Below are 20,904 nucleotides of genomic sequence, written 5' to 3'. Positions count from 1 at the left end.
TTAAAAAGAAAACGCAAATAAGGAATTTCGGCAGCTAGGAAACGAGAGGTGAAATGCAACAGAAAAACCATATGCTCATTCGCACAGCCTTTTGATCATGCAAGCATCACAAGGCTATAGGGTGAATGTCTGTAATAACCAGACTGCTTTGATGACTTCTACTTATGATGCCGTGGCACTCTGCTGAGCATGTCGGCATCATTAATTTCCACCATTCGCCATGCTGACGTGGGCATTACAAAAGGTTAACACAACAGTGAAGCTGAAAAGTGACCAAATAGAAATTCTGCTGCTTCTGAAAACATCTTGCATGGTAGCGTGATACCTCAAGTTACCGGACTGACCAGATAGATATAGCTAACTCCTATTTAAAGACTCAAAAACACTTTTAGGTCCGGAACAATTTAAAACTGTACATCCCAACACCTCCTAGATAGAGCAGGATATTCCTGTCAAGTGACATTTGCAACCAAATGGTAAGACAAAGACTCCAAAAGCTGTAAAACGCAAAAATGCTTATATGGGCAAACTATATTAAAGGAGGAAAAAATGTACGACCTCAAACAATTTCATTTACACACAATCGGGCTACAGCTTCATCTTTCTGTTATATTGCCGCGAATATTTGCAGTGTTTGTTCGTTGTAAAGTTCTTCTTCACAAGGACCTCATTCTGCACACAGAAAGAAGACAGTCCTCGCTTGAATGAAGCGGGGGGTGAAGAAACCTTGCCTTCCAGGTACTCGATGAGGCCTTTTAGGTTGGGGTCCGAGCGTTGCTGCTGAGCAAAAGAGCTTGCGCTGATGGGTCCCAGGAAGGCGTCCTCATCGTCGTCCAGCGCCGGTGCATCTACAGGGGCTCGTGAGAGGCAATCGGCGTCAGTGTGCTTGCGTCCGGACTTGTAAACGACGGTGACGTCAAACTCCTGGAGACGCAGACTCCATCGAGCGAGTCGGCCAGAGGGATCCTTCAAATTGGCAAGCCAGCAGAGCGCGTGGTGGTCGCTGACCACTTTGAACGGCCGTCCGTAGAGGTAGGGGCGGAATTTCGACGTAGCCCAGATGATGGCAAGGCACTCCTTCTCAGTGGTCGAATAGTTAGCCTCGGCCTTAGAAAGGGAACGGCTAGCGTATGCGATGACCTTCTCCAGTCCGTCACTTTTTTGAACGAGAACGGCGCCTAGTCCCACGCTGCTTGCGTCGGTATGAACTTCAGTATCGGCGTTTTCATCAAAATGTGCAAGGATCGGTGGGGACTGTAAACGACGCTGAAGTTCCTTGAAGGCTTCTGCTTGCGGCGCTTCCCATTTAAACGGCACGTCTGCCTTCGTCAGTTGGGTCAGGGGCTCGGCGATGCGCGAAAAGTTTTTCACAAATCGTCGGTAATATGCGCATAGTCCGAGAAATCTGCGCACTGCTTTCTTATCGGCTGGCGGTTGAAACTGTTCAATAGCAGCTGTTTTCTGCGGGTCTGGGCGTACTCCTTCCTTGCTAACGATGTGGCCTAGAAAGAGCAGCTCTTCGTAGGCAAAGTGGCATTTCTCTGCTTTCAAGGTTAGGCCAGACGACTTGATTGCGTCTAGTACTGTTCGAAGTCTTTTGAGGTGCTCTTCAAAGTTCGAGGCGAAGACAACGACGTCATCTAAATATACCAGACAAATTTTCCACTTCAGGCCTGCCAGCACTGTATCCATTACTCGCTGAAACGTCGCTGGTGCGGAACAGAGACCAAATGGCATCACCTTGAACTCGATGCCGAACATAAAACCTGGGATGTCATCCTGCCTTACGTCGTCTTCGCCTACAACACCGCAGTGCAGGAGACCACCCAGATGACGCCTTTTAGGCTCGTCCATGGTAGGGAGGCCACGACCACGCTAGACGTCATGCTGCCCAACGTTACAGAAGAAGAGAACGTCGACGTTGCCGCCTACCTTCAACGCGCAGAAGAAGCTCGAAGGCTTGCCCGATTACGGATCAAAGATCAGCAGCGGTCCGACGCCAGACGCTACAACCTACGAAGACGCAACGCGGAATACAAGCCAGGAGACCAAGTCTGGGTGTGGACGCCCATTCGCCGCCGTGGATTGAGTGAAAAGCTTTTGCGCCGCTATTTCGGCCCGTACAAGGTTCTTCGTCGGCTGGGTGAACTGGATTATGAAGTCATTCCTGACGCAATGACTGCATCCCAGCGACGCCGCGTACGACCAGAAGTTGTCCATGTAGTCCGTCTGAAGCCGTATTATGCGCGCTAAAGGCCACTGCATTTCCATGCTCTATTTTCGCAAGATACGTTTTTTCTCTTACTAGTCGCATTATTTGTTTTAATGCATCGGGTCGATGCTTCTTTGAGAGGGGAGTAATGCCGCGAATATTTGCAGTGTTTGTTCGTTTTTCAAATCTGCCGCGACACCACTTTATCGCTTTGTTTGCGACGCAAGACGCGACTAGATTTATCTCGATTGATCGCAGCCAGGCAAAGCTGATTCTACGTTGTTCCGGAATGTTCTAGTAACTTTGCGCCCTTTATCTCGAATGTTCGCTATCAGCTTTAAATTGAGCACGGCCGACAGCGGCGGGCATTCTGTTCGACGACCGCCGAGCACGCTTGTCGCTTCGCCGCCGCCGCGTTATTCAGTCCATTTTGGGTGCAAGTCAGCCCAATAAACAGTTCTTTTAGAAGATCCTTTCGTCCGTCTTCATCGCTGCTTCGACTGCCGTCACCACCACGTGACAATATTAAGGAAGCATTATGAGCAGTTTAGAAGCTTAGTGATCGCCAATATCTGCCTTTTAACCAACGTTATTTACAAAAAATTGCTTGTGGTTTATCATTGCTAAGCAAGAAATATTGTGCAAAAGTACAGATGTTTGCCACATACCTAAAGCACAACTGAGGTTTCCACTGACCCAGGAAGCCAGTTATATGAGCCTTCAACTTTTTCATTCTCAATGCTAATTTACCCAATGTATATGCCAGCAGCCTATGCTGCAGTGCCATGTTTGTGCTGCAATGTTGTCAATGCCAACGCCTATTGCTCTAGTGCCGTGTTTCTGCCACAACATTGTCCACACCAACGCATGCAGCGCACACCTCTCTGTCACTACCGCCACATAGCTCAAAGAGCGAATATTATTTTGATACTGGTATTAGCTGATGAAGAAGACGCTGTGCGATGCACAGCACGACACGAGGCATTATCGCCTGCGGTGATAACCTAGTGCTCTCGCGCAGCGGCCAGCGAAGCCGATCTGTTCGTGCTGCTGCGGGTTCGAATCCGTGTCGTGGATATTTATTTAATTTTATTTATTTATTTCAATTGGCACAAATCCACAAACACTGCAGGCATACAAATATTGCAAGATCTTGCTCAGTGTTTGCCCATCGGAATAGTGCTCTCGCACTAATTCATAATTACCTGAACCTAAAACTACGTATCTGAATCGCACCACAGCCACACCCCTGCAGCTGAATCTATGCTTGTGGCCAAGCACAAGCCAAGCCAAATATGGAGTTTATATTTGACATTACCTAGGTGCACGAAGCACTCTGAGAAATTTGCACAGAAAGTGGTGCTTTTTTTCCTTCCATGCAACCTTGAGACATGCTAAACGAACAGCCCCAAGTGGTCCAGTCACAAGGAAGCAGTGGCGCCCTCACTTTGGCAGGGAGCCCTGGAGGACGCGCCCTGCGTAGTCGGCCAGGTGTTTGCCGAAGACGCGTGCCAAGGCCAGCAAAGGGGCCCCTCGGCTGAGCTGGCTGCACTGCACCAGGCACTTTTTGTAATAGACAAACAGGTCGGCACAGCTGGGCAGCACGCCAGCAGTCTCCACGTCGGGCTGTGGGAGGGGTGCCCGCTGGGCTGCCTCCACAAACTGGTCCAGCAGCTGCTTAAGTGTCCTGTGGGGGGCACCGGTGGAAGGAGGGCTCTCAGCAAAGGCAGGTCGGAAGAAGCAGTCACATGTCAAGCCTGCTTGTATCGTCACAGTGCTACTAAGGAATCTAATGACAACCAAGGCTCAGATCTTCGCGGGCAACCAGTCAACCAAGAATCCAAGAACCAGTCAAGAATTCGTGAAGATGCCTGATAAATGAATTAAATCAGTTCACAAGTTGGCAAACTTTTGGTTGAAATTGACAATAGCCGTTCTTGGTATTCCAGCACTGAAGCAAATGCATCATCCTCGCATCTCGTGATGTCTGTCACCTTGACACAATGCGCTGGCACGCCACTGACAAACCATCATTACAGTGTTACTATTTATCACTGTAACGATAAAATCGTGCTAACACCACACCAGAAGGCACAACTGGTCCAAGCACACAAGAAAAACTATATCCATTTTTGCACGGGAAACAGTTATCAACCCAAACTCTCACTGCGAGAAAAGTGGTATTTTAATTAGGGTCCAATTTGTTAAAAATAACGATGTTGTTTCAATATTTAAAGTATTTACTAACATTCTGATAAACACTCTGCTCCACTGTACCTGACAAGGCTGCGATTAATAATGCACACCTGCCGACAAAATAAAGACAGAGAGAAAATGAAATCATTCCCCCTGAAAATACTTTTTTCATCCCTCACCTGTCCTGAGACTCCACGTAGATGTCCAAGTGGCGCTCAAAGCAACTGGAGACAAGGCCTTGGAATGGGTTAACACTGGCCAAAGACATCTGCATATTATGTGGAAAGATGGATACACAGGATAGTAAACGTAAAATTTTGTAAGCGTGCCACAAAGTCAAATACAGGAAAAGGCAAGCACTGGTACAACTACCAGTGGAATAAGAGCAGAAGCAATGAACAGAACCTTGAATTCACCACAGCGCATGAAACACAAGAACAAAAACAGACACAGAGAAGATAATGACACAACTGCACTGAGCACAACTTGTTTAATGCCATGCGCTGCAAACGCACGCACCCAAGTATGCACGCAGATGCACAAATGAGGCTTTCTCAGCAGCTAATTATTAAGTATGATGATAAATCTGCAAAAACTCAAGATCACAATGTTTATTACACAATGTTATTACACAACACGAGAAACAGCCTGGTCCTCCAACTGAAACGTCACGCAATAAACTTTGTTTTTAAATTTTCAGTGATCTACACACACACTTTTTCGCTCGCTCACATGCATTTATGCACATGCACACATATGCACACACATACGCCAGCCTGTCAGAAAATACATGGAACAAAAAGAAAAAAAAACAACAAATGATACAATGCGCCATGCCTGTCCTAGACAACTGAAAACTATTGCGCATGCAGAAAGCCAGGTCACAAACAAAACGGCAATGCTCCCGCACACTAAAAACAAAACAACACACAGAACGTAACAACATACAAAAAGGGGTAGTCATCATTAGGTCACAATGCCTTAGGATTCGTATAATTTTCTTAGGTCCTTTCGTTCTCTTAATGTTCTTTTAAAGTTGTATTACATGAAATCAAAATCCGACACTGCTGGATTACTCCTCTTGCCATCGTATTACAACTTCATTTAATACATTTGGCCCTTGGAATGTTGACGCTGCTTAATTAATGCACAGCAAGCAAACAAGGATGCACCACCTGAGGGGATGGCTGGGGTGCTGGTTCCCCAGCTGCCTCGGCTGCTCCTGCCCCCGCTGCCTTCTCCTCCTTCTCAATGTCCTCAGCAAAAGGATTGCTCTCCTCCCCACCTTCCTCAAAGGGGTTGGTGCTCTTCTGAGGCTGTGCACCCAAGGGAAGTGAGAACAGGACAGGCACAAGATGAGCAATCAGACCAACAAGAAACAGCACGCAACTGCAACAGTCGTTTTCACTAAAAGAGACAGACAATGGAGCTGAAAAACACTGTGGCAAAGCTATTCACTGCACAGGCAAGAAACAGTGCCAAAGGATGGATGCTACACTTGCAACAGTGGAGGTGCTTGCAGCCGCAATCCTAGGCCTGCACCTCCTGTCATGCAGATGCACAGTGTTCTCAGATAATAAATGTCAGCAGCAAAAAGAGCCCTTACTTCAGCATAAATGATGTTTTTTTGAAGGTTTCCTATCCACACTTCCGACGAAGGGGAAACATGGATGGGAAAAATTTCAGAAAAATGATGCTTACATTCGTGCCATCCTTCCTACACCCAAGGCAAAACTTTTATTGGAGAGCTAAGGGCCTACACCTAGAAACATTTGCAAGGCTCACCCATCCTTTTTTTATGCAAGCTTGCAAAATAAAGATGTCAAAGAAAGGTGTAAAAATGTCTTTTTCGGAGCAGAAAATCATGACCATGGCACAAATGAGGCCTTACAGCGGCATCATGCTTACACACGATTGTAAATAAACCGCACACCATATGTGTTGCACTCATACTCCATTAACCTGGCAAGAAGGCCTGAGCAAGGCATTGCCCATCCATATGCTGTACGAGCATCAAGGCATCACCTGTGCGGAGGCAGCAGCAGGAGGAGGCTGCGGTGGAGGGGGCGCTACAGAAGAGGTGCGCTCCAGGGTGACACCCGTGAACCGTCGGCCCAGCAAGGACTCAAAAGCTGTCGTCTTCTGGATGGCGCTCAGCAGGAGCCGCACCTCCATGTCTTGCACCCGCGTGCTCATCAGCTGGCTCAGCTCTCGCCTGCACACAAAACCGGGTGGGGGATGGAAAGGGGAAGGAACAATGATGAAGTCAAATTGCTCGGCTAGATGAGTCCCGATGAAACTGTCATGTTTTGGGTATCTCTGGGTGAATGAGGTGCGGGCACTAAGACGCATGTGTAGCACAAATGAGAGGCTCCATCATTCCTCTAATACTTTTATTACAACCGAATCTCGATAATTTAGATTCGAAGAGGACTGAAAATTTGTTCAAGTTACAGTGAACCCACATTAATTACAGGCGATAAGAAATGCCACACATGCGCACCAAGATGACGATACACTATAAGCAACCAAACAATTGGCTGCCTGCCATTATTAATGGCGCACAGCTACTCAGTGCAGGGCCAGAATTGAGCCACTGCATTGTCATGCTTTGCTGACTAGAGCAGATCAGCTTCATGAACAATTCAAATAAACCACTGCCTATGCTTATGTCTTCAAATTATAACTAATTATAAGCCTTTCAGCAAAATATGTGCACTTCGGCAGGACAGAGGCATCAGTTAAAATAAATTCCTGGATTAAACTGAGCGAGCACGGATCAACTAAATTCCACTGCATGAAACAGCCTCTACCCTGGCGTTCCAGTCTTAGTTACCAGAAGCACTGACTTGTGTGTGATGCCATTCACAGCTACATGGCATAGATAAAGGAGCAGTCCCCCCAAAAAAGGTATGACACTTGATATTGCCATTCATTATGCTCAGAACGTGGCACACACAACTGAGCTAGAACACCATGCTAATCTGCTTCCAAGACTGAGATTGAGATGACGACAATTTCACACAGGTCCAGAAGTTCCGAGTTAGTTCTCAGTCTGGCAGCCACCCTTGGCTCAAGGACATTGTGATCAAAATAAAATACATTTAACAATTTTTTATATTCCCTATTCATTGGAAGCGACTCTTGCGAGCAAAGCATGCATAGGTGACAGCTGCCAAGCCACAAAAATTCGGGATCTTGGTCCATTAGGCGAGCATAAATTTGCTTCCAATTTTGAAGGCTGCCCCATAGCATTATGTTTTCCCACTTCTGAGCACCCCATAGCTCTAAGTACACATCCTTGTTTCCACACACAACAACAGTGAAGAAAAGCTAAGAAATAATTCGCAAATGCAATTTCACACATTCTGAAAGCACTGCACTTGAAAAACCTCTGAACACCACATCCTATCAAATGACAAGAATGGTAGGAGCAGCATTTTAAGCAACAGCAAGCATAACGAGTAATCGAACAGCAGTGAAACAAGCATAGAAAGAAAAAAATCAAACAGAAGATGGACAGAGCTCATACAGAGCTATAAGGCTCCCCTTCACCCCCCCCCCCCCCCCCCAAAAAAAAAAAAATTAAAAATATATAATGTGGGCCACCAGAACATCAATAAGTAGTAGGAATTGCAATGCTTACCTGGTGATGTGGCAGAACTCGACCGCAATGCGTTCGCTCACTTCCCAGTCGGCAGGGAACAGCTGGCCAAACTTGCTCTCAAATTTGACCAGGTGGTTCTTCAGCCAGGCATAGCGCCTGTCCACACGGTCCAGCCAGGCTACCTGGGAAGGAAGACCAACACACACCCTGGAACACATGCAACATCACTGTTCTGTAGACACTCTCAATACTCAACCTAATTCAAGCTCAAAGAGGGCCAAAAGTGTGCTCAGTTTAAATTAACAGGAGTACTTTTAATACTTTGACAGCAACAGGAACCAAGCCTCGGTTCGAATAGCACGAATTAATGATGTCCACTGTACAATGTACACTTTAAAAAGGGTTTGCTGTTAGGGGTGCGCGTATATTGGGAATTTCAAACACGGGTCGAATATGTTTCTTATTCGGTCCATATTCGATTCCAAGAAACTGATATTCGAGAATTTCCCAATATTCGAAAATTTTCCAGTATCCACCAGAAATCGAATATTACATCCACTTTCTCAAATCCGACCATTACCGTAGGTCAAGCATGGACAGCCAGGAAAGTACAAAAGCATCCTCTTCACTTTTTTCTCCATTGTTTATCGCATGTACTGATCACATTCAGACGCTGCGAGGCTTGGACCTACTGCGAAATTCCGCAAGTAGGCTTTCCCACATATGCGATGAGAACAAGATGGTCAACCACCCGCTTCAAACAATTCCAGCGAGAAAGAGCGCGTTTTGAATGATCCTTCCACAATGTGTTGCATATATAACGCCTACATCTACGGCACTCGTCCTGTTGCTTTCACAACTCTTCCAGCATGAGCTCCACCACCTCATTTTGATATGATATGATATGAGGAAAAGCCCACTTGTGGAATTTTGCATGGGGGCTCCCGGGATGCTGATTCGAGGAGTCAGCGGCAGGGGAATCAACCAGGTTAGAACCCCACCCACAGAAAGGTGCGCTGTAACCCGCGCAACTTTTATGTGCACATAATAGCAGGCGTGGCACCAATCGGAGGGCCCCTGTCCCTAAACCAAAAAATAGCCTGATCGCTTAGTTTCCGTTTCCAAGCTTCACCGTCATCCCGCGGCGATGGTGGCTGTCAGCTGCGCTTTCACCAGCCGTCAAACCCAGCTGCGCGCCACTTTCGAATGCCAAATGGCATGTCGATAGTTACTTCTTTTTCTTTTGCAGCAAGAGCTACTATACTTATATTTTTGATGCTCAGCTCAGAAATCCGAGGGGAGGGGGTCAGCTATGCACTTGGCTTCACAGCTTCTTCACAGCTTCATAACACTACTGCTGGTGCCGGCGGTTTTGTGTTTACGTTGTTTGCTCATAAAAGAACGAATCAAAGATTTCAACATTGTGGACTTATCTTACTAAAGCCTATTCTGATGTGTTCTCATCGAAATAGGCTCAATATTTTAATGCGAGCTACGTGCAAAACTTGTGCGCTTTTCGCTTTCCTTTGAATGATATGGAGGTAATGTCACACCTCTGCTGTTGTGCCGAGCACCTCGACGGTCGTGTCGGCAATGCCTTCTTACAGGTGACTGCCTCATTAGGTGTCTCACAGGCAATAGCCCAGTAGGCCGTCAGCTGTCGCTGAACCAAGCTAAGCCACAAGCTTACACTTTGAACATGAATTAGCCTACATAGAAGTTTAAAGGTAGTAAGCTGTCCACTGGTGGACTCTCTTTTAGAGGCAGGGTATGCTGCCTAGTCCCTAGGGTAAATTTCCATCACTAAAAATACTGAATACTTACAGTAAGCAACGAAAACAAATTCACTCTTCAAAAGATGCGAAGTTCTAGCAGTTACAAAGATTTTAATTAAGGCTTCAATCTCCTCTATTTGCTAACCTCAATACCTCCAGTGCCGCGTTTAAAAGCCTCCTCCCATTGCTAACTATATCAAGTTACTATGGTTTTCAGCGAGAATATGCCTCTGTTGCCAAGAGTACGCATTCCGTACATTTAAGGACAGATATCTACTCCAAGACTTGGCCAGCAAACCCTGCCCCTAAACGGGAGAGGGCTAGAGGACAGCTTAATCCCTTTTTACTTTCACATAGGCTAATTCGTGTTTAGAGTAGAGCTTAGCCATTTTTTTTAGTAGCAGTCGCGCCGTTCCAATGCTAATGAGAGTTCTCTTTGCCTAATTACATCCACGCTGTTCTTCCAGCATGCCGAAATACAAGCCTGTCACTCTTTAACATCGAACTAATCAAAATTTACTACCCGCCATGTTATTTTTAGCTGCCTGTCAAGTGTAAATTCATGGATTGCATTTGCAATCCATTTTGCATGACAACATTACATGCTGCATACTGATATGCTGTCTAATCAAGCAGTGTACATTTCTGTGCACGCAATTTTTTTTGCATAGCGGTGAGATGATATAGTTTTGTTTCTTTCAGTTGAAAAGACCATACACTGTTCTGAAAAAAAAATTAAGGGCAACAACACTTGCCTATTTATGTTTCTGAAATGCTTTGTCGTACTGAACAGACATTCGATACGATATCCGAAGGTGTTTTTTCCTTATATTATTCATATTCAATTTATGTTAAAGAATTTCAATACCTGCACACCCCTATTTACAGTACATGCACCTAATGCAAAACTTCAACAGAATAAGAAGCACCACACAGAGCACCTTCCAAAAGAACAGTGTTGTCTCATTCTAAGATGACCAGCCTTCACTGAAGCTTTTACCATGAAAAGTTAGTGCGTCCAAAATAATTTTTGAAGTTTTATGTTGTCTTTATTCAATGCATCTACCTTGCTTATTTACTAAGTAAAACAGATGTTACATACACTAATCAACAAACATGGGCGCTGCAATTAAGGAGACAGGAAAATGAAATTAAGAAGCAAGAAAAAAAAACTGCACCACCATAGTAGCCGAAACTGACAAGTGTGAGAAACAGAGGCAAAACTCCCCAAACATAGAAAAAACTGCAAAAAAAAAAGAAAAATAATGGGGGAGAAAGGTGCTGAGTGAACTGATTAAAGGGTTTCAGAACCAACAAATCAAAGGCCCATGCATAGCTTGCCTTTTACATAAAATTCTACCTTCACGCTGCCTAAATATTGCAATACAGTAACACGAAAGGTTTAAATTTCTTAAGTCTTCAAAAAAGTATTGCTTTTCATGGTCTACTTCCTAAGCCTGTCACTTCTGAGTGCACAATGCAAACCATAAAGTCAACACTCACATTACAGAATACCAGAGACTGAAAAAGTATGCAGTGTTTCATCCAAATTTCAGGCAAGATTCAGCATCACATTTACAAACTCACATCTTGGTTAGCTTGGAAGAGGTGGGTGTACTCGGCCAGCTGAAGGGACACAAACCACTTCAGAAGCTCCTGCCTGAAACACAAAGGATGAGAAGGAATGGGGCTCAGTTACTGCACTGATTAGGAACAGCTGCTTCCCAAACAAAGACTACTTTTCCTACTTTTAATAAGCCTCTAGTGCAATTCTGCTAAATGTTGGAAAGTGTTTCCACAGGGGCTGTTCAGTTATAAACATATTAAAAATGTGCCCGTAAAAGTAAGCAGATAGAACTGTTGTCCTGAAGGTGTCAAAACTGAGAGCAATAACAAATCGAGATATGCAATTATTATTCTTTGTACTGTATAATAGGCATCCCAACTACTGCAAGAACAGCTTACCTTGAACACATGACATGCTAAAAGTGAATTAATAAAGTCATTTTAGCTTGAGATGGCAACAATAGTAAACACAATCCTTCAGTTCGTTAAAGCGTCACTGCTTATAATACAAAAAAATAACTCTACCACAGCAGCTTAATGTTTTGCATGAACTTCTCCACAGCAACATTTCGTTTCATCCTGAATGAAGAAACTAGACATTAATGTAAACTGCAATGACTGAAATAAGCACGCAACCCAGGTGCTCACTTGACTTTCTTGTCCAGAATGGAGACCACCAGGCAGGCCTCTGCAAGCTGCTGGGTGGGGGCCGAGTGCTGCGTGTGCAAGAAAATGTGAGTCTGAATGTTTTGCTCCATAAAAATATCATGATATGCTTAACTGACATTAACAAAATTACAATAACAACTGTTTCCAGAGTTCCAACACCACTGTGACAAGCTCTTTACATGCTACAAGAAAACCGGCTAACATTCAAACACGACAAGGTAATACAGTGAAAGCTCGTTAATTCGAACCTCGATAATTGGAATTTTCGGATAATTCGAACAACACTACTTGGTCCGGCCAAGCTCCATAGAGATCTGTGTATAAGAAAAGCCTGTCAATTCGAAAGCGAGTCGGTTCCGCTACGGATAATTCGAACTACGCGCCGCCGCGTCTGGGCGGCTTGGCACACAGCACGTGGCCAAAAAAAAAAAGCACCTCCGCATAGTTAGAGGCTGTGCACATCCCCCCCCCCCCCCTTGCTAGAGTTTATGTCAAAACGCAAACACACCATGATGTTATCACTGAGCAGCATCTTGGTACACTGCCAAGAAATGCATTGTGGACATGAGGGTGCGAAAGGGAGGGAAGCGTTAAAAACTGATGCTTTTTTTTTTTTCAAATTCTTGGGCAAAAATTGGGGGTGGGTGGGTTCATTATGCGAGTGGGTTCGTTACGCGAGTAAATACGGTACATATACGGTAATGCAAATGGTTCTTGTCAGTTTTTTCGAGGCCATTCGATAATTCGAACATCGGATAATTCAAACTTTTTCCCCAGTCCCATGAAGTTCGAATTAACGAGCTTTTACTGTATGTACAAAGGTGCACTAATCAGTCAACACAGAATGAGATTGCTACCTGGGCCAAATTACTGTCATAAAAAAAATCAGATTCTGATCTGCATAAAATAAAGTAATTTAGTCTTCACATCAATGTATAGAATTTCAACCACTTTATCCACCGAGCAGGTTCAGTAGTTTACTGGCACACCGAAGCTCTGCCCAACCACTGAGCTCTGACTACAGCCTCACAACTCCTGTGTCTTTGTCTCCTCTGTGTTACATTTTGCTTGGCACTGAATTCCCTGACACTATACATGCACTTTAATTTGCCCAACCATCATTACTACAACTGCATAAACTCCAAAAGTGTAACTGAGCGCGACGGCATATCCCCTTCTTTGATAGCATGCACCATCAAACATGACAGCAAACAGCGTGTTGCGGCAACATGACGTGCACTGCTATGCAACTCATCTAGCTGGGTGAGCACTTCTAAATAGTACACACAAGAAATGGATGTTTGCCTTGCTGCCATTATGGGCAGGTAATGTCCTTACTTTCTGTTCTACCTTGTTACTTGCGATGTCTTCAGAAGGTGCTGAGAAGCGCTAGAAAAATGCACGTAATAACCACCAACTCTGTTTATCTGCCCCACCATGAAAGCATACAAAATAAAACACTTTTTCCTACATGTAGAGAAAAACAAATGGTTGCTTAACTTACTGATTAAACTGGTAACCAATTACCTAGCATGGCGAATGTGAGGCTGCGGCATTCGAATTTCAAGCTCAAGGTCGCACAGCTAGTTAAACAGCCTAAAGTGATTGAAATTAATCTGGAACCCTCCACTATGGTGTCTCTCAAATTTGATGCCACAAATGCCGCACCATACCACGCTAACCAATTATACCACTTATTCCATGACATTTTTTTCAATTTTTATTCTTGTAATTCCGCTCTACACAGCAAATTTGCCTCATTCAGAGATAAATTATAGTAAAAATTAAGTTGCACAATCAATAAAATGTTTTACTGTAACCACATAAAAAATAGGAAATAAGGGCACTTCCTGAAATTTTTTCGAGTATGTACTGACATCACAAAGCACGGGATGTGGCACCACATTTTGCTTGACCCTTTCAACCTTAAGCTAGGCTGCCTAGACTTCATCATCAACAGCAACAGCGCGGCAAAAGAGGCACACCCTTTGGGATCTAAGTCACATTCAAATGCAGGCACCAGAACCAAAAATCTATGTCAACTCACTGCTCAAGAGTAAAGCAACTCAATGATAACAGGTATTATTATTATTATTATTATTATTATTATTATTATTATTATTATTATTATTATTATTATTATTATTATTATTATCATCATCATCATCATCATCATCATTATTATTATCTGCCACATACAACAGAGAAGCAACCAACCTTGGCATTTGGCCCCGTGAAGGCATCATGAAAATCAGCTGTTATTTGCTGAGCCAAATCAGACTGAATGGTGGCAACCCTTGAGGAAGAAGAGAAGACAATGGAAAGGCCAAGCATGTCATCAGACTGCTTTTTTCTCACAGTAAAGCTAGAATTCTACTTTTCCAGGAACAATTCCTTTTGTTCACACTTGAATGACCATGTGTATCCTTCGCTTGACACACACACACACAAAAAAAATATAACTATAGTATGAACACCTTATTGATACTAAGCTGTCAAAAAAATTTTCAATCATGAAGTTTTAGGCAATTGGAAATGGTACCAAAGCAAAATTCATGGCTAATGTTAATGAACTCTCAATACGTGTGACTGAGCTAATGCATCATTCAGCCAGTTTCATATATTACTTCAAAGCCAAATGAAAACGCTGCTTTAAAATTGCTAGAAAAAAAGAGGAGCAAATAGTATACAAAACTCTTGCTCAAAGGCAGAACAAAAGTTGTGAAAATTAACTCATGAAATATGACTACAACTTAATTTGTAACAATTTCAGACTAGGAATGGCTTCATGAAAATGCCATTGTTTCCTGCTACAACCTTGTTGCTACAAAGTTGTTTTATCTAATTGGTGTAGCCGCATAGTATGTATTTGCAAGAAAAGGAAGTGTAGAAGCAAGCTAGTGATAGCCACCACTAGAACGCAAAAGAAATACGTCTATGCTTACTCGTCGGCCAGTTTGCGAATCTGTGGAATGGCCATGTATGGCTGGAAGTGATCCAGCACATTGACCACACCTTGAAGGAGATTGGCCACCTCTCCGTACTGACGCTTGCGACTAAGCTTCCTGCACAAGGGGAGGTAAGAACATCGGTATACACGTTAATGCAGGCTGCTACACAATAAACAAATGTAAAGTGTGTGTGCGTGTGTATGTGTGTATGTTTGTGTGCACGCACTAACAAATAAGTAATAACTTGGTTCTGTACCACAAGCTCATGAGTGGTACTGCTTTATTTTGACTGTGAAATGCTTCTATGTTTTCAGTGAAAGTTGGCGGCCTCCACCGCAAACCTGTTTCCATTTCTGGTGTTGTTAAAGTGATGCTGGAGAAGTTTACAAGTCGACAAAACAACGTTGATGGAACATACTTGAGGCCATCAACTCCTTCGACCAGCATGTGCAGATGGTTCAGCGTGGTGATGGAAGCCGTCAGGTGCCGCTTTGCATTATCCAGCTGCTTGATGTCCCGTGTGATCTCTTTTACCTGCAAACAACATTCTCCACTATTTCATTTCTTCGTTCACTGGTCATTACTGAAACGTATTGTGCATACAACCATGAAGCAAGAACTGTGCTTTTCATGGAGCTCAACAGCAATCAAGAAACTTTTATGTAGTTTGAGTTCTCACTGGAGGTGCAGAAAAACTGCTGCAGCACAATAGACCCTTCACTATATTATTAGCAGCTATTTCTAAAACAATCTATCAAAAAGAAAACATGAGAAGGTAGGCTGCTAGAAGTACAATGATTTCTGTCTTTTTTTTTTCCTTGTTACTTAGACCAAATATTCCTTTCTGTAAGCTTTCTGCACTGAGAGCTCTAAGTTGACACATGGGCAATGCCACCGCACGTCAAGTAATATGCACAAAAAACTTCCTGAATGGCAGCTTATGGTTTCCCATACAAAGAGAATATGAGGAAGATAAATAACCAATAATCACACCAGAGCCTTGCAGCTCCAGCGTGTGAAAGTTCCCTTTCTGAAGTCACGAAAAAACAAGGCTTCATCACATGGAATTGTAGTGGCACTCCTCGGGCCTTTGCAACTCATCATCTGTGTCAGGTTGACAGCCATAACACATACCATATGCTCAGACTTTTCGGCCTTTTCCTTGATGTCACGTATGATGAGGAACAGCTGATGAATGGAACGCTGTGCTTCTTCAAGGGATGCCCTCCCATCCGAGCCAACGTTGCTCTGGCCACGGACCACCGTCCTGATCTGCTCATCCAAGCGCCTGCAGAGAAAGCCACAGATGGCACATAAAACAGAAAACCTTGAAGCTAGTTTTGTTTGTTTTCTTTTATGGTGTTTTAATGTCCCAAAGCGACTCAGGCTAAGAGGGATGCCATAGCGGAGGGCTCCATACAATTTGAGCCACGTGGGGTTCTTTAACATGCACTGAGATTGTGCAGTACACGTGACTCTAGCATTTCACTTACAACGAAATGCGACCGCCGCAGCCGGAATCGAACCCGCTTATTTTGGGTCAGCAGCCGAGCGCCATAGCCATTGAGCCACTGTGGCAGCTAAACCTGTAACTAGCGAAAACTGAAACGAGCCATTTATCGCGGCCGCCACCAATTCAATATTACACTCTCACAATAAAAGATGTGCATTATAATTTATGAGTGCCTATATAGATGACTGACCACTGGCAGTAGCTGCTCCACACTTTGTAAATATGCATGACAGGCTCTCGTGCATTTGTTACAGTACATGAGCAGTAAAAGGGTAAACATCTGACCATGAAACAAGGTACACACTTGATGATGACATAAATGGTAGCCATTTTCATTCCCCATTAGCAACGGACAGGCTGAGTTGCTGCAGGGCAAAGCCTCTACCAACAATATCCAGTTACTTATGCCGTTTTTCAGCTAAAACACTCTATGCTGCTGATTTTCTAAAACTCGTCACTTTTTGCAGCATCAGCTGTTAAAGGCTTGTTGTCCAGAGACCGCATCATTCGCACATGATGACACTGTTATTACATGACCAGATCACATGACCCATTGAACAGCTGACAATGAAACTTATGAGAAAAGGTTTCTGAAAATACCTCACGCATCAAAACAAACGAAGAGCCAAACTGATGTTGCAAGCACATTCTGCATCAAAACAGCAATACGAAAGCAATATGTGTCCATGAAAGGACCTCAAAAAAAGTCATAAGACACATAGCGCATACAGCAATTCGTACGAAACAGCTTGCTACTCTGACCTGAGTCAGGTGAACCTTGCAAGTCTAGTGAATATGTCATGCATTAGGTCCACAAGTGCAGGGTAACACTCATGGCCAAGCTTTATGTGGAGCTAATTTGTGCAGAAAATATAAAAGACCAAGAGGTGCACTTGTCTAAGTGCCTGTTCACTGTGTTTTTTTTTAACACTGATGTCACGCAGCGAGGCTCTACACCATGCTCCTACAGTCGCTGCATAGCAGATCGTTACCAAGCTCAAAGCTGAATTTTCACCATGGTAACCAAACTCACGAGCTTGTAGCTAGATGCATGTTTGCACAAAGCAGCACAACACTACCGAACCTTGAAGTGAACAAAGCAAAAAATTAAATGTCCTGCTTCACATGAGGGGATATAAAAACATGGGATAAAGTTGAGGTTTGGTTTTGGTTTATAGGGGTTTCATCCCAAAGCAACTCAGGCTATGAGGGACGCCGTAGTGAAGGGCTCCGGAAATTTCGACCACCTGGGGTTCTTTAACATGCACTGATATCGCACAGTACACGGGCCTCTACAATTTCGGCTCCATCGAAATTTGACCGCCGCAGCCGGGATCGAACCCGCATCTTTCGGGCCAGCAGCCGAGCGCCATAACCACTCAGCCACCGCGGCGGCGGATAAAGTTTAAAGGGCAACATATATTATATGTCAGTGTAAATTTTAGTGTTCATTTTCCCGAAGTTTTATGATACCTGAACTTATCAGGTACATGCAATGAATCTTCAAGCAGCCAGCATCTGTTGGCAACACGAGGACTCCTGGAGTACTCACTAAGCATGTAAAACAAAAGTGAAATGCTCGAGAAGCACATGAGTTCCTCAGGGAAGCTAAAACAACTTCCATGGTCGAATATCGAGCTCGACTTATGCTGGTCTGTTTCAGAGCAAACACTATATTTTCGATGGACTACACTGCCTTAAAGAAAAAATGCAAAGGTGCCCCTGTGCTGTGCAATGTCAGTGCAGGAAAGATCCCCAGGTAGTTGAAATTATTCCAGAGCCCTCCACTAGGGCACCCTTTCTTTCTTCTTTCACTCCCATGTTCATCCCTTCCCTTAGGGCAGTGTTTCTGTGTCCAATGAGATGCGAGACAGATACTGCGCCATTTCCTTTCCTCAGAAACCAATTTTCAATTTTCAAAGAGTGCAACCATATGGATGCACTTGCGTTTCTGTGAACAACGCTGCATAGCTTTATTTTGTAGCCACATGGCTGTGCTTATGTGGATGATAATGAATAACTGCTCTCTTATTACAAATCTACTACTCCTTGGAGAATTCCCCTATACATTGGATCAACACTGTTCCCACTTCGAGTTGTTGCTCAATTAGCTCTCACCCTTAGCACCTGCTAGACATCCTGGTTAGCTCAGTTGGCAGAGAGACTACCCCGGACAGTCAGTGGTTTCGGGTTCAATGCATGGACTAGGACAAATTTTTCTTTAACTATGAAGTTTCTGTAAACGCTCCATAGCTTCTTTTTGTAGCCGCATGGATGCGCTTGGGTGGATGGTAATAAGTAATTACTCCCTTAATAGGGATCGACGCCACCTTGGAGGATTCCCCTAAAACTATGAACATCATCATACAAGTCTCTCAACAATGTCGGTCAGCTGTGCACACAAAACGCTATTTGCTATACTCCACAAGCTTCCTTCAACATGCTCACAGGGCCACTTTTTATGGAGATAAGGGAGGCAAGAAAATAACACTTGCCTAATCTTTGTCTTCATTCGTGCTATAACCTCATCAACGTTGGAAAGCGACTGTTCCGTTGGAAAGAGGGTGTTGATGTAATCCACGGGATTAAAGTTTGGGCTGTCCAGCGGATCTGTGCTGGGGAATACCTGCGCAGTGAGAATGGAGTAGTCAAAATAAACGTTCGGCGTTGTGCAACGTATCGCCATGGACGAAAATTCAAATCCCGTTGCAGATAGCAGCATGCACTTCCAATAAGGTGTCGCAATATGTATCATGCTGCGCAAGACAGGGCAATTTTTGAATAATATTAACTCTCGCGTTTTGCAATTAGATCCTGTCGTGCACATCCCCATTGCGATTCAACTGGTTTATGGCAACTGATTGTTCGAGGCACACGTCATACACTGCGCCTCTACGAAACACTGCAACGAATTATGTTATATGAAGTACGGATCCTATTAATCAGATTTACTCCCATTCATTTACCATACGCATCCCTGAACGCGTAAACGAACTCGTCTTTCGTTCGCTTTTACTCTGTCAGATAGCTGACACCTAAACACTTTTGGCGTAATTTTTCGGTGCACCCACATATCTGACCGGCGCCTGCCGGGAAGCGACTCGCCGTCAAGAACTCATCGCCGGCTTATAATTTCACGATATACTTCTAGCCAGTGCACTCACTTGTTCTATAGCAGCCTGAACTTCAGGCGGAAAGTTTATAAAAGCATTTAGGGCCTCTTCGTCCACAATAATGTCATCGTCCAATTCGATGCCCATTGCATTGGCCATGCCGGCTTGTTGCGCCGAATCACGTAGCCTTTGTAGTCGGGGCCGATGCAGTATCTTCTTCCAGCTGGATGATCTCCGCTGCCACCCGTAGTATTTTAAATATACGCTTCCCTGCAAACGGCATGACACCGACTAATCCCGAAACATCAACACGGAGGCTGACGGAGGCTCCAGACGACCAGCCGTAGATGTTTTCGGTTCTGTTACTCCAGTAAAGATAGAGGAGCAACTCCATACAATTGTTACGAAAGGAATTACTTTCACATTGTAGATAGCGGACTCACTTTTCTTGGTGCATATAAGTGACTTTACTATAATTTCTTTAAACTTTCGCCCACTTTCACCCATAGTGCTGGTTTGACTGTAAAGATATGCCAATGTTGAACAAATTTGTTCTATAAAATGTAATTACATTGTTATCAACATAGTATTTATACTAAACAATTAAATATTTTAATCTTCAACGCAATTTTTTAGTAGCAGAAATGGTTGATGCATTTGACTCGATTATATTGTATTAGTACACAAGCTTGACATACACGAAACTTTGGCCGCCAACCATGATGCAGTGTAATAATCTTTAGTGAAGCTTGGTAAATCTCAAAACATACGCTTAAGTGATGATCTGAGTGTTGAAAGTTATTGTGGGGACGCTGCGAGCGAACGATTGTAAATATTTCTAACGGGAAGCTATCATAACAGCCGCCTTACAACAACGCCATCCACCTCACTACCCTTGTGTTAAAATAATAACACATGGTTCCTAAATTTGGGATTTCCTGGCATGGAAGTTTTACTTTAAACAGTGCCTCCTTGCTGTGAAAAATATTTCGCGTGCGCGAAAAAGAGGGCGACGCGACCAGAAAACCTGGCGCGTTCGCGAGCAGACAGCTGAGAGTAAAGGCAGCGCACGGAATGAGCAAGGGATGTGGTGTTAGCAGCATGACAGATATGCTCGTTATTGGAGATGATGCTTTTATATTTACGCATAAAATGAAAGCGCTCACCCAAAGCCAGCAGGCGAACTACAACAAGCATTCTTTTGTGCACCGACCCCGAGCACCATGCTATTTTCCTTTAGTTTGCTCCCAGCGTCCTCTAGTCCGTCTTCAACCGGCGCGTCGGCGGTGGCGTGCTGATCGG

General features: G+C 44.1%; 1 protein-coding gene across 2 annotated transcripts in view; it reads right to left on the bottom strand.

The window, feature by feature from the left end:
• Vps53 (vacuolar protein sorting 53) overlaps positions 1 to 20,061 on the bottom strand; it is a 29,946-nt gene extending 9,885 nt beyond the window's left edge. Inside the window, exons 1-14 of one of the 2 annotated variants that reach the window (XM_077653271.1) lie at positions 19,654 to 19,966; positions 18,985 to 19,115; positions 16,111 to 16,264; positions 15,395 to 15,510; positions 14,971 to 15,090; positions 14,243 to 14,321; positions 13,364 to 13,414; positions 12,005 to 12,072; positions 11,378 to 11,450; positions 8,055 to 8,197; positions 6,434 to 6,623; positions 5,584 to 5,724; positions 4,588 to 4,676; positions 3,660 to 3,899 (exon numbers count right to left, since the gene is read on the bottom strand). In XM_077653271.1, coding sequence (XP_077509397.1) covers positions 3,660 to 3,899; positions 4,588 to 4,676; positions 5,584 to 5,724; positions 6,434 to 6,623; positions 8,055 to 8,197; positions 11,378 to 11,450; positions 12,005 to 12,072; positions 13,364 to 13,414; positions 14,243 to 14,321; positions 14,971 to 15,090; positions 15,395 to 15,510; positions 16,111 to 16,264; positions 18,985 to 19,115; positions 19,654 to 19,761 — 1,703 coding nt within the window. In that variant the 5' untranslated portion in view covers positions 19,762 to 19,966. Of the gene's footprint in view, positions 1 to 3,659; positions 3,900 to 4,587; positions 4,677 to 5,583; positions 5,725 to 6,433; positions 6,624 to 8,054; positions 8,198 to 11,377; positions 11,451 to 12,004; positions 12,073 to 13,363; positions 13,415 to 14,242; positions 14,322 to 14,970; positions 15,091 to 15,394; positions 15,511 to 16,110; positions 16,265 to 18,984; positions 19,116 to 19,653 lie in introns of both variants that reach the window. The other variant, XM_077653272.1, reaches the window with a different exon arrangement.
• Between the last annotated feature and the right edge of the window lie 843 nt (positions 20,062 to 20,904).

Source organism: Amblyomma americanum, chromosome 2 (genome assembly GCF_052857255.1).
Source record: "Amblyomma americanum isolate KBUSLIRL-KWMA chromosome 2, ASM5285725v1, whole genome shotgun sequence".
In the NCBI taxonomy this organism is placed as follows: Eukaryota; Metazoa; Arthropoda; class Arachnida; order Ixodida; family Ixodidae; genus Amblyomma; species Amblyomma americanum.
Note: the sequence above shows the minus strand (reverse complement) of the source record. Positions and strands in the feature narration are given on the sequence as shown.